This window comes from Lepus europaeus, chromosome 3 (assembly GCF_033115175.1).
Source record: "Lepus europaeus isolate LE1 chromosome 3, mLepTim1.pri, whole genome shotgun sequence".
NCBI classification, from domain to species: Eukaryota; Metazoa; Chordata; class Mammalia; order Lagomorpha; family Leporidae; genus Lepus; species Lepus europaeus.
Window position 1 is genome coordinate 32,597,474 of NC_084829.1, and position 12,956 is coordinate 32,610,429.

General features: G+C 50.8%; 1 protein-coding gene and 1 pseudogene across 1 annotated transcript; both read right to left on the reverse strand.

Annotated features, from left to right (window-relative positions):
* Positions 1-637: 637 nt before the first annotated feature.
* On the reverse strand, positions 638-2,477 carry LOC133756486 (ankyrin repeat domain-containing protein 42-like; annotated as a pseudogene).
* Positions 2,478-6,724: 4,247 nt separating this feature from the next.
* Positions 6,725-12,577, reverse strand: LOC133756487 (butyrophilin-like protein 1). The gene is made up of 5 exons (XM_062187163.1): positions 12,493-12,577; positions 10,996-11,382; positions 7,439-7,720; positions 7,129-7,329; positions 6,725-6,759 (listed from the first exon to the last, which is right to left on the reverse strand). The coding sequence occupies exons 1-5, from the start codon at positions 12,575-12,577 to the stop codon at positions 6,725-6,727; spliced, it is 990 nt and encodes a 329-aa protein (XP_062043147.1).
* Between the last annotated feature and the right edge of the window lie 379 nt (positions 12,578-12,956).

Genomic DNA, 12,956 nt, shown 5'->3' on the forward strand with positions numbered 1-12,956 from the left:
GGGCCAGCTGTAGTGGCCATTTGGGGAGTGAACCAATGGAAGGAAGACCTTTCTCTCTGTCTGTCTCTCTCTCACTGTCTCTGTAACTCTTCCTGTCAAAAAAGAGATTTACTTGAAAGGTAGTGAGTCACAGAAAGAGGAAGAGAAGACAGAGAGAGAGGGAGAGAGAGAGGAAGAATGCTTCCATTTGCTGGCTCACTACCTAGCCCAGCCGTAGCCAGGGCTTGACCAGGCTGAAGCCAGGAGCTCCTTCCAGGTCTCCCCCATAGGTGCAGGAGCCCTAGCACTTGGGCCATCCTCTACTGCTCTCCAGGCACATGAGCAGGCAGCTGGAGTGGAAGTGAAGCAGAGGAATCTCCAACCAGCGGCTGCACAGGATGCGGGAGATGCAGGCATGTTTTTTTAAAATAAAATGTAAAAAAAAAAAAAACCCTGAAGTAAGTTCATTTAAAGTGAATCCACTGACCAGTACCTTCTCACAACATGCCCCTAGAAGACACCTTTTTTCTTTTTACTCACCTCTTCCCTTTGTATGACTCAGAGGAGTTATCTTCAAAGCTTCAAAATGGAGACCTGAATTTTTTCAGCCTTTCCCTGAGTTTTTCCACCTCTGCACAATATTCAGCCAGCTGATATTCTAATTATTCTCTACATAATCATTCACACTCCAGCTGGCCCAGCAGCTCTGAGATGGTCTTTTTGTATCTGAGATGTTCTTTCTTCTGCTTTAAATTTCTTCTTCTATCTCTCCCAAGTGTCTATAGTTGCTCACAGCAATTTCCAGAAGGTGTCTCAATTCTACAGTTTTCTTATAAGCTCTCATACTGGCATCTGATTTATACAACTCACTGAGATATCAATCATCCATGGCATCAGTGTTTCCCTCAAACTCATTCCTCATAAATATCTCATATCAATCTCATCCACATCCTCAATATCTTTTTCTGTAGCCCCTGTAACAACTTCACTGCTGCCAGATGGGCAAACCTCATGGTCACATCACTGGGTCCCTTGCTTTGTGGTGATATCACTGTCTGCTCCTTTGTAATGAACCACTGCAGACTCCATGTGACCTTGTGCAGCAGCTTTAAGCACAGCAGTTGATCCACCACCATCACACTCATTCCCATGGATTACTCCAACTTCTGCAGATTTTTTCAGCATTTCCAAATCACCCTTAAAGGCAGCCACAGGACCCGGAAATGCTAAGGTTTCCTGATGTTCCACATCATTGCCTTCCTACTCAGTCCCCTGGATAAACTGCAAAATGTTCTGCTTAAAGAACCTCTGTGCCAGTTCTGCTACATTTACTGCATTATCATTGAAGGCTTTTAAAGCTTGTGTTCCTCTGCTCGTTCTACTGAGTAGGAATTTGAGACAGTGAAGGTGGCCTTCCAGGGCTGCTAATGAAGTGGAAGGTTTCCATTGTGGCCCACACATTCTATGCTACATCCCCACTTAACAAGAAGCTGTAAGCAGCCAAGTCCCCGTGAAAAGTGGCCTCATGTACAGGTCTCTGTTCTCTCCTCAGTCACCCTGGGATCCTGGTCACCTTTGCCTAGGAGCTTCAGAACCTTCCCTATCTCTGAACTGACATGAAGAACCCAATGCCTCTGAATTTCTCGGCACTACCAAACTTTGGCGAGGAGGACAATAGGGAAGGAGATTTGTCTGACTTATTTAGAATAACTAAATTACTTTCCCAGTCATATAAGAGATTTTAAGTGTTGGGATGAGATAGCCAGCCAATCAAATTCTATCCCATCTATAAGAGTATATATTGTCTGGCCGGCGCCGCAGCTCAACAGGCTAATCCTCTGCCTTGCGGTGCCGGCACACCGGGTTCTAGTCCCAGTCGGGGCGCCGGATTCTGTCCTGGTTGCCCCTCTTCCAGGCCAGCTCTCTGCTATGGCCCAGGAGTGCAGAGGAGGATGGCCCAAGTGCTTGGGCCCTGCACCCCACGGGAGACCAGGAGAAGCACCTGGCTCCTGTCTTCAGATCAGTGCGGTGCACCGGCTGTAGTGCGCTGGCCGCGGTGGCCATTGGAGGGTGAACCAACGGCAAAGGAAGACCTTTCTCTCTGTCTCTCTCTCTCTCTCACTGTTCACTCTGCCTGTCAAAAAAAAAAAAAAAGGAAAAAAAAGAGTATATATTGTCACTAATGAACAAGAGTCCCTCACCACTCCACTTTGGAGCACTATTTGTGAAGTGAAAGAGCATCTGTGAGTCACAGTGGGATGTGAAGGAGTGCTTCAGTAGTCATCTTGAGCTGCTGGGTTTGCTCCATTAATTGTAAGAGCCTACACATAAGCATCCTGACCTCTGGCTGCAGCTATGTTGGCTGCTGTCCAACCTCTTATAGTTACTTGTGTAATCAGCTCCATGACAGGGGTAGCTCCAGCTCTGGACTCTAACTTCTTCCCATTGTAGACTGAGGAGGCAGCATCGATGGTTGAAGGATTCAAGGAATGAACCATGGTATAAAAGCACTTGCTCGCTCACTCTCTTTCTCTCTCTCAAATTTTAATACGCTTTAATTTACATTTTTCCTGAAATTTACCTAGACGGTGTCTGGGAATCAATTCTATTTCACACACCCAAGCCCTGTAAACCCTCCGCACACTCCCTACATTCCAACACCAGGGCTGGGCCTTCAGCCACTGCAGTCACTCTGAGCCACCTGCACAGCACTCACTCTCTCCCTCACCTCCTCTTCTCTTCCCCACATGTTCTTTGCTCCCATGGTTTGCTTGCTGTCCTTTCTCTAGGTAACAATTTCTACTTTTCTGTTTCTTCTTTTCCAGTCTTCATATATCCAAAAATCAAACCAGGGCCTGAGCTGTTAATGAATACAGCATTCTTCTGAGGTGTGAGAAAATCATAGTGAAAAATCACGTATTACATGTTTTGTTCTTGTAAACACACGCACATGCACACACACACACACATACCTACTTAGGGGCAGGGATTTGGTCTTCCAGCAAACACAGGGACTAAGATGTCTACATTTGATGTCAGAGTGCCTGGGATTGATTCCCAGCTCTAGCTCCTAGTTCCAGCATCTAGTCCAAGCACATCCTTGGAGCAGTAAATAATGCATCAAGTTGGGTCCTGCCAACCATGTGGGAGACCAAGATTAGGTTTTCAGCTCCTGACTTTGGATCCAGCATAGTTCAAAAAGATCCCTGGCCATTGCAGATATTTGGGGAATGGAACAGCCAATGAAAATCAGTCTCTCTCTAGGGGCGAGCGCTGTGGTGCAGTGGGTTAACGCTTTGGCCTACAGTGCCGGCATCCCATATGGGTGCCGGTTTGAGACCTGGCTGCTCTACTTCCAATTCAGCTCTCTGCTATGGCCTGGGAAAGCAGTACAAGATGGCCCATTCCTTAGGTACCTGCACCTGTGTAGGAGACCCAGAAGAAGCTCCTGGCTCCTGGCTTCGGATTGGCGCAGCTCTGGCTGTTGCAGCCAATTGGGGAGTGAACCAGTGGGTGGAAGACTCTCTCTCTGCCTCTCCTCTCTCTGTGTAACTCTGACTTTCAAATAAATAAATAAATAAATAAATAAATAAATAAATAAATCTTTAATGAAAAAAAGAAAATCAGTCCCTCTCTTTCTTTCTCTGCTTGCATCCTCCATATTCTTATTAAAAAATTATTTTTAAAACACATGTCAGGTATTTAGGTTAGTGTTTAAAACACCCACCATACACACTGAATAATCTGAGTCAATCCCAAGCTTAGGCTACAGACTCCAGCTTCTGGCCAGTGGAGACCCTAAGGCAGCACTGAGTAGCTGAGTTGCTTACATGCATGTGGGAACCTGGAGTGAGTTCCCAGCTCCTTGCTTTGGCCTTGCTTAGCCATGGCTGTTGCTAGCAGCTAGCGAGCTAAATAGGAGACAGAATATTTCTCACTCTCAATCTTGCTCTCACTCTCTGCATGCGAAATATTTTTTGTAAAAGAATTCTTTTTTTTTATTTGAAAGGTAGCATGAGAGAGAGAAAGAGAGAAAGAGAGAGAGTGGAAGAGAGAAGAGAGAGAGAGAGAGAGAGAGAGAGAGAGAGAGACTCAACGGCAGGGGAAGATCTTCCATCCATTGGTTCACTCCCCAGACGGCCACAATGACCAGCTGGGCCAAACCAATTCCAGGAGCCAGGAGCTTCTTCCTGGTCTCTCACATGGGTGCAGGGGCACATACATGGGCCATTTTCTGCTGCTTTCTCAGGTGCATCAGCAGGGATCTAGATCAGAAATGGAGCAGCTGGGACTCAAGCCTGTGTGCGTATGTGATTTTGGCATTGCAGGTAGCGGATTAAACCGCTATGCCACAGCACCAGCGCCTGGCAAATACATTTTTAAGCTTTTCTAATCTTACTCAGAGTACACAAACATTGTATACAATTTCAGATATATCAGAGACTCCAACCCAGGAATATGTCCACAAACATCTCAGAGGCTCTGCTCCCGGATTTAGAACATTCACTCAGAGTAACTAATTCCTCAGCAACCACCAGTACTCAGAGGAAGAAACCCAGGCTGGACTGTGGTCAGAGCACGAAGAAGCAGAGAAGACCATATTCCAGAGGGCCAGAAAAACCAAAGTGGGCCATGAAGGGAGGAATTTGGGGGTAAGAAGAACATAGATCCCACAACCACTTAGTAGATCTGAGTCCTGAGCAGTGAAACCTGATTCCCAGGGTCATCTGGAGACCGGCGCTTCCTGATCTACACAGTCGGTGCCCTGCTCCAGGCTCTCCTCACACCTGACTCACTGTAATGAGAAGGATCAGCTGAACAAGGATTTTCAGAGAGTGTTGCTAACCCTAACCATGATCTGCAGTAGACAAAGGTCCAAGAATGGAAGCAGAGCTGTGTTCCTATGGAGCAGCCCCTATTTTCTCCACTTGGAGGCTACAACAGTGACAAGGAGAGCAGGACACCCAGCCCATCTGGTTGAGTCCACAGGTAGAGAAGGGGCGGGGCACAGGCAGGGCAGGGAGGCAGAGGCACCATCAGCATCACTTACCAGCATACAGCTGCGCCTTCCTCCAGGCTGAAAGGAAACACACCCTGGTGAGACCACAGCCACACCACCTGCTCAGCCCTCCCTGCCCTCTGTGCTGAAGGTCAGACTCTGCAGGAGGAGAGAGGCTGCACAGGAGGGGCCTCCTGCAAGTGCAGACAGCAGAGGCTTGTGGGAAACTCCCTGACCACAAATCAGGAAGCCTGCAGGACAGCTGAATTGCACCCTGCCCCACTGCTGGGTGACTTTTTGTTGTCAGCTCTCTGCCTTGTGTCTCAAAACCCTCAAAGACTCTTCTGTCACTGATCCCTTGGTGCTGTTGATCAGGAGGAAAATATGCCTGCTTGAAGATATTTTAGTGAAAATATGGGGCAAATGTTGGGCTGGCATCCCATGTGGGTGTATGTTAAAGTACTGTCTGATCCACTTCTCATCCAGCTCCCTTCTAATGCACCTAGGAAAGCAGAACAGGATAAGTCAAGTGCTTGGGTCCCTGCAACAATGTGGGAGACCCAGGTCCTGGCTCCTGGTTCAGCTTGTCAGTCCCGGCCATTATGGCTATTTGGGTAATGACCCAGCAGATGGAAGACCTCGTTCTCTCTGTTTCTTCCTTTATGTCTCTGTAACTGTGTCTTTCAAATTAAATAACATAAATACTTTCTAAGGGTAGAAATTATTATATATTGACAATTATTGTATAGTATTTCCTTGTTGGGCCTATTGGAAAAATTAAAGGAAAGAAGAAATCACATGGATATGAGCTCAGGGTCAAAGAGGCCAAACATTCTCTATGAGATACTGCTAGAGGGGCTGGTGCTGTGACACAGTGGATTAAAGCTCTGGCCTGAAGCGCCAGCATCCAATATGCATGCCGGTTCTAGTCCCAGCTGCTCCTCTTCTGATCCAGCTCTCTGCTATGGCCTGGGAGAGCAGTAGAAGATGGCGCAAGTCCTTGGGCCCCTGTACCCACGTGGGAGAGTGGGAAGAAACTCCTAGCTCCTGGCTTCGGATCACTGTAGCTCCAGCCGTTCTGGCCATCTGAGGAGTGAACCAACAGATGGAAGACCGCTCTCTCTCTCTCTCTATGCCCCTCCTCTCTCTGTGCAACTCTGACTTTCAAATAGATATAATAAATCTTTAAAAAAAATACTGCTCGAGAGAAGTGCAACTGTGCAGAGAATTGTTCAGCTCATCCCATCGACCACCACACCTGGTCAGCAGCCCAGTCCTCTCCCTATCACTTTTCCCTGGAAACTTTGAGGAAGAGGTGAGCAGCAGCTCCCCCTGAGTGGTGTTTTGGGAGGCAGGGGGCAGAAGATGGCACCCCCAAGCTCAATGAACCTGTTTATTTGTCTCCCTCTTCTCATGAAATCTTAGCACATCTGGCTGATGATTTCCTGGTACAGATCAAGCACTAGAACGAGGGAGGATGAAACACTAGCAGTACTCATATAAGGACAGGCCAGGGTTGCAAAGAGAACCAGGATGCAGGGCAGACTCCATGCCCATCATTGACCACGTTTTTTGGAGCACAGATTGGAAACAGTCACCCAGATGTGAGAGAGCCCTGGGAGCAGGGTGCTGCCACCACCACTCCCACTGCTGCACCAACGAGGGGTCCACATGTCTGTGCCTGGACAGAGACAAGGAGGGGACAGCTGGGCGCAGGTGGGACAGGAGGCCAGGGCATCTGGAGAGTCACTCACCAGCCAGGTAAGCTGTCTTCCTCCTACCTGAAAAGCAGCACACAGGGAACAGGTGAGCTGAGACCCAGAGTGTCCTCAACAAAGGGACACAGAGAGTTCAGGAGGGGAGCAGAGCTTACCGAGTTCTGCCTGGAGCTCATCTGAAAGAGAGAGAGAACAAACCTTGAACTTCCGTCCCCAAGAAAAGGAGAGACCATGTGCCTAGAGAACCCACAGGAAAGACCTCATCTATATCCTAGAAAAGTTCTTACTCCAGACCCACGCACAGCTCCAGCCTCCAGCTGTCAACTCTGATTGTTCAGTCATGTGCTCAGGAAGGTGGAACTAAAAACTGGTCTCCCAGCATCCTTCTTCTCAGCACCAGCTGCCCACCCTGCCTGGCCCCTGGCCTCCTACCTCTGGCCTTCAGTGCCTCCTCCTTTGCCCGCTGGTCCTCCTCCTTAGCCCGGCGCAGCTTCTCCCATTTCTGCCTCTCCTGCACCTTTGCGGAGTGCTCTCTCCTGGTGAAGCAGCCAGCCCCAAAGAGCAGGAGCACCAGCACAGTCAGGCTCACGGTGAAAGCTGCCTTCCAGGGAGAGGCCTGTGGGAAGAAAGGCTCTGGGGCCCAGGCAGAAACCCAGTCAGGGGAGCACCCAGGCCCACCCCCCACACTCAGGGATGCCGGCTCCACCTCCCAAGCACTGCCAGGAATGAGAAGCAGACCGACCTGGGATGGACACGGCCATCGCCTTCTCCTGGCCCAGGATGGGATTGAGGACGGAGCAGCTCACACTCCCTGCAGAGCTGTCTCTCACCACCAGAGCTGCCTCCACGCTGAACAGCCCTGCTGTGTCCTGGGCATGGGCCTCAGAGAACTCCAGGAACTTCTTCCCGCTGAGGTCTGTCCACTGCACCTGGGGCTTTGGGAACCAGCCCGAGGCCTTGCACACCATGCGGAACCCATCCTTCTCCAGCCCTTCGATGTGCACTTGAGGGGCAGAGCCCAGGCCTGCAAGAGGGGAGCTGTGGAGACCTTGGAGACCACTTGGTCCAGGGCCCTCAGCAGGGTGTGGGTGTGGCTCAGCTACAGGGGAGTCACTGTGTTCCATTCTGGAGAGTCCATGGGAGGGCGTGGCCTGAAGGAGGGGAAAGAGTCCTGGGACCCATGGGGGCACAGAGTAGGGGGCTTTCTCCTCAACACTGCAGATGGGAAGACTGAGGCCCAGAGAAACCAGGAGCAGGAACTTGACCCCAGGGCTCCACCCTGAACCTCTGATCTCCTCACTCACTCACTCCTGGGGCACCTGCTATGGTTCCCACTGCCTCTCTCTGTAAATCACTTCCAATACTACACCAGTCAACAACCCTGTCCCTACTCCTCCCTCATATCCACACCCTGACACTGAAGCTCAACATTTCAGAACTGAATTCACAATTTTGAACTATGTATGATAAATTGAGTGTTAAAATACCCTTGTTTTATTCTTCTTTAGAGTGAGCTGGCCCTCCAACATGCTTTAGCTCCTTCACATTCTGGCTCTGAGGTTGGTCCTGTCAGCCTGGCCACTTCTCAGCTATTGTAAGTATTTGGGAGTGAATCTGTGTATAGGAGGTCTCATTACTTCTCTGTCTCTCTGTTACTTGCCTTCAAATTAGTAAAAATAAATAAATGAAACCTTTTTTACATTCTAGGCCATTTATTCAACAACCCTACACTTCAGACCCTTGAAAGTCTAATGGGTCTGGGCCCTTCTTGCACCAAGAACAGGGGCCAGGTAGCCTGATAGGAGCCACCAAGGGCCCAGCAGCCAGGGCCACATCAGGGCTATAATCACTGCATCAGCCACTGCTCCTACCAGCACCGCCATTGCTCACTGTGCTCTGTGCTGGGGCACCACACTCTGCCATGGGCCAGGGACCCACACGTTCACCCATGGGGGTGAGGGGCCCAGACTGGGGCAGATCCCAGCAGGACCAGACGTGGAGGGAGGAGCAGCTGAGCGTCTGCCCGGTGGCTGTCAGCAGGACCCACCCTGAGGTGCTCTGCATGCCCTGCTCCATGTGAGGTCCCCGCCCCCACCCATCAAGGCCCCATCCATGGAGAAGGCTGCCCATGCCACAGAGCTCAGAGAGCGGCAGCTGGCCCCACACACTGCCAGACTAAACCCAGGGCCATCACGGCCCCAAACAAAGCCACTGAGTAGGAGACTAAGGTCACAGGCAGTAATGGTGTCGGCCCCAGGATGATGCACAGGGGGAACTTCAGGGCTCTCCATTCTCTTAAAGATCTGCTTCTTCCCTCCCATGCCCACTCTGCCCTTGGGTGCCATGGTGTGAAGCAAACACCCAGCTGCATAAAGCTAAGTAAAACTTTTTCAAATGTGTGTAACGCATATTAAATCTGCTTGGCTACACACATAAAAAATATTTATTTCTGTCTTTGCAAACTTTTAATGGATTTCTTGTGATGTGCAATGTGTTCTGATTTGGTTCTTGTTGCGCAAAGTGTTTCTCCAGGCCCTTTGCAAAGAAGATTGCTGGGTGGGGCGGTGCCTTGGCTCACTTGGTTAATCCTCTCACTGCGGCCCCAGCATCCCATATGGGCACCGGGTTCTAGTCCCAGTTGCTCCTCTTCCAGGCCAGCTCTCTGCTGTGGCCCAGGAGGGCAATGGAGGATGGCCCAAGTGCTTGGGCCCCTGCACCAGCATGGGAGACCAGGAGGAAGCACCTGGCTCCTGGCTTGGGACTGGTGTAGCTCTAGCTGTGGCGGCCATTCAGGAGGTGAACTGACAGAAGGAAGACCTTTCTCTCTGTCTCTCCTCTCACTGTCTAAATCTTTCTGTCAAAAAAAAAAAAAAAAAAAAAAAAAAACCTTGGTTTTGATTTCACTTCCACAACCAGACCAACAATGTATGAGCAAACCTTACTGATACTAGCCAAATCCAACCCAGATCAGTTTAAATCAATCAATGCCCATATTGAATAAATATCTTTGCCATATGCCACTGAGGTTTCCTGGCTTTTTTATGCAGTTATTACAGGAAAGCGTCCTTGACACACAGTTACCAATATTCCCACCACTGAGGAACAGACAGCAGTGCAAACCCCTGGCAGTCTCTGTAGTCACCGCTGCCCCCTCCTAACCCTCTGTGTCCCAGATCCGCTCACTCAGCTGGGTCTGCTTTCTGGACTTCCCCCACGTCTGGCCCCTGCCCCCACCCCACTGTGGCTGTCTGAGGTAACACAGTCGTCCTCTCCTCCTCAGAACTGCTCTCCACGCCTCCCTCTGCTCACCTCCCTCTCACCCTCCTCCCAGTCACCTCAGTCAGTACTCCCGCCCCTGCTCTGTTAAAGTTTCCCCTCCTGCATGCAGACCCCAGCACAGCACGCAGCACCTGCACTGACCTGGGATCCTCCTTGCAGCCCTCCCCTGCCTCCCCCAAACCCCACGATCTGTGCCCCTCATGGACCACACACCCAGAGCCAAGGACTATTTGGTTCACTGTGAATGGCCATGGTTGCTGTGCTGTGTGTTCCCACTGCCTGCTCACATTCCAGTCCACAGGGGGATCTTGGGATTTTTACCACAGTACTCATGAGCCAGCACAAGTGTCTATGCTGAATGACCTTCTCCTGCTCAGTGTGGACAGTGGTCAGTGTGGGCAGTGTTAGTCCAGGAATATCTACCTCTTTATTGCAGTCCTACTGGCACTTCCTGCATCCCCACATCACTACCCCCACTCACCACAGTGTCCACCTTGAAATCCCCAAGCACACCAGACTTGCTCCCTTGCCAAGGGTTTCTCTCTGGGTGCCTCACTGCACTGAATTCTGTGCCCCAGATATCCACTTGGTGAGACACCCACTTCCTGTGAGCCTTGCTTAGATAGACAACCAGGCCCCACCTGATCCCCGTGTAAAACCAGGAGATGACATCACGTTGCACCCCATGTCCTAATTCCTTCCACTTGTTGCACTTGGTCTTTTTTTTTTCTTTAGCAATTATCCTCTTCTAACAGATCCAACCAATCATTTATTTAGCTTTTTCTAGCTCAGCCTCTAGATCATAATCTACACAGGGCAAGAATCTGCTTCACTGAGGAGTCCCTGGTACCCAAAACAAGGCATGGCACACACTAGGGGCTCCATATATGAGATTTATAGTGAAGATTCAAAGACTGAGAGAGCAAGCTGCCTTTCTTGCTCATATAAAATGAGATGCTTAATTACATGAGTTTCCAATACCCCAAGGTCTGGAGGTAGAATACAGATCAAGCCACCAACCTGCCACCTTGAGTTCTAGAGTGGCCTCTTCATAGTGGCTTCCCTTCTGGAAGAAGCAGGTGTACTTCCCGTTATCTGAAGCCTGGACTTTCTGGATGTGCAGAGCAGCCTGCCCGTGGGTTAAGAAATCCCTCACCAGCGAGGTCCGCCCTGCGTACTGAGGCATCTGCTCCTCATGCTGCTCCTGGTGGTTCCGATAAACTAACACTGCTTCTGAGAACTTCGTGCGGAACCACCGTAGCTCCATGTCCTCTGCGTTCATTGGTGGGGCCAGGTAACAGAGCAGAGTGGCATCACCACCCAACATGGCCACAATGGGTTCTGAGGGGCCAATCACCAGGAAATCATCTGTGGACACAGAATAGACTCTCAGCTGAGAGACACAGGCTGAGGGGCAGAGACACATAGACCACAGGGGAAGAACAGGCAGACCGGGAACAGGTGCTGTAAGATGTGACCCCAAGGCAGAGGGACTGAGCAGTGATGACTGAATCTGGATGAGATCCTCAGACCACAGGTTGTGGCCCAGAACGGATGTCACAGACGCCCTCGTGAGCCTGGCCCCTGGCCCCAGGCTGTCCCATGAAGAAATTTCTACGCAGGGAGTCTCCACAATGAGCGTGCCCCAGAATCCACAGGACAGTTTGTAGAACCCAGATCACAGGTCCCACCCCCAGAACTCCTGACTCACTCAGTCTGGGGTGGCCCAACAATGTCTAAGTGTTTGTGAGCAGTCCCCAGGGAGCTGATTCTCCTGGTCCATGAACCTCCATGGCTCTAACCAGGCTGCGGAGGACAAGCCTGGAAACCGAGCACAGAGCACTCTGTGGGGCCTTCCTCAGAGTTCCTGGGTCACTCAGCCACACCAGGAAATTCCCCACTTCGACTCCTCAGTTTATTGTTTCTGTCTGTAGTTTTCTCCTCCACTGAATTTGAGATGTACTTAAATGCAAATTTTCCTTTTAGCAGGTTAGGTCACCACTTGTGACACCAGCATCCCATTTGGGCACTGATTCATGTCTCAGCATTTCCACTTTCACAATCCATCTCCCTGCTAATGCATCTGGGAAAGCAGTGGAAGATGGCCCAGGTGCCTTGGTCCCTGAACCAATATGGGAAACCCAGAGGAGGCTCCTGGCTCCTGGTTTCTGCCTGGCATAGACCCAACCATTGCAGCCATTTGGAGAATGAACTAGTGGATAGATTTGTCTGTCTCTCCTTCTCTCTGTCTTTAAATCTACCCTTCCAATAAATCAATAAATGTTTTTAAAACATTAATTAATTACCCAAAAACCCTAGACAACTGTCAAGATCCCATATGCTCACTTTATTGGTGAGTGACTGGTAGTAAATTTTTAATGACAGTAACTGTTGGGGGAGCCCCATCGCCTTTCTAGAGCCTGGGCCCCCACAAATCTCATCCCATCCTGACTGAGAGGGCTGGGGGTCCACTCACTCCCTGAAGAAGACCCCGGGGAGGGACAGGGACACACTCACCTGCAGAGCCCCACGTGGGCAGCTGGGCGAGGAGAAGCAGGGAGGGGATACTGCAGAGCAGAGAGGGGCGGCAGCCGTGCTCCATGTCCTCGGAGCTGGGGAGAGAGGCGGGGAGGGGACGGCCAGGGCCAGCAGGCAGGTCAGCCCCAGAGCACCAGCAGGACAGGGTCCTCCCGTCAGCCCTCATAGCAGCAGAGCCTTCCCTCAGCCTCAGCACGCCAGCAACGTGGGGCCCAGGGTATCCCTACAGCACAGATAGCTGGGCCCGGGCTCTGCCAGTCCTTCTGGGGAGACTGCGGTGCCAGGGAACCCTCAGGGCAGCCTGGGGGAAACAGCCCCTCCTCTTCCTCCCCAACTGAGTTCCTCCACCTGGAAAATCAGGTCTCTTCTTTCTCAGCCCCAGGGGCCCCATGGAGGAAACCATGGCACTGTGCACACAGTGCCCAGTACCCCCCACCAGGACA

Bases quoted from the DNA above. Each gene is read 5' to 3' on its own strand.
- LOC133756487 (XM_062187163.1), bottom strand. From the start codon at position 12,577: ATGGAGCACGGCTGCCGCCCCTCTCTGCTCTGCAGTATCCCCTCCCTG. The intron at 11,383-12,492 runs GTGAGTGTGTCC...TCTGCCCCTCAG, and splicing joins GCCCACGTGGGGCTCTGCAG to CCTGTGTCTCTCAGCTGAGA. The intron at 7,330-7,438 runs GTCGGTCTGCTT...CCTGGGCCCCAG, and splicing joins GATGGCCGTGTCCATCCCAG to AGCCTTTCTTCCCACAGGCC.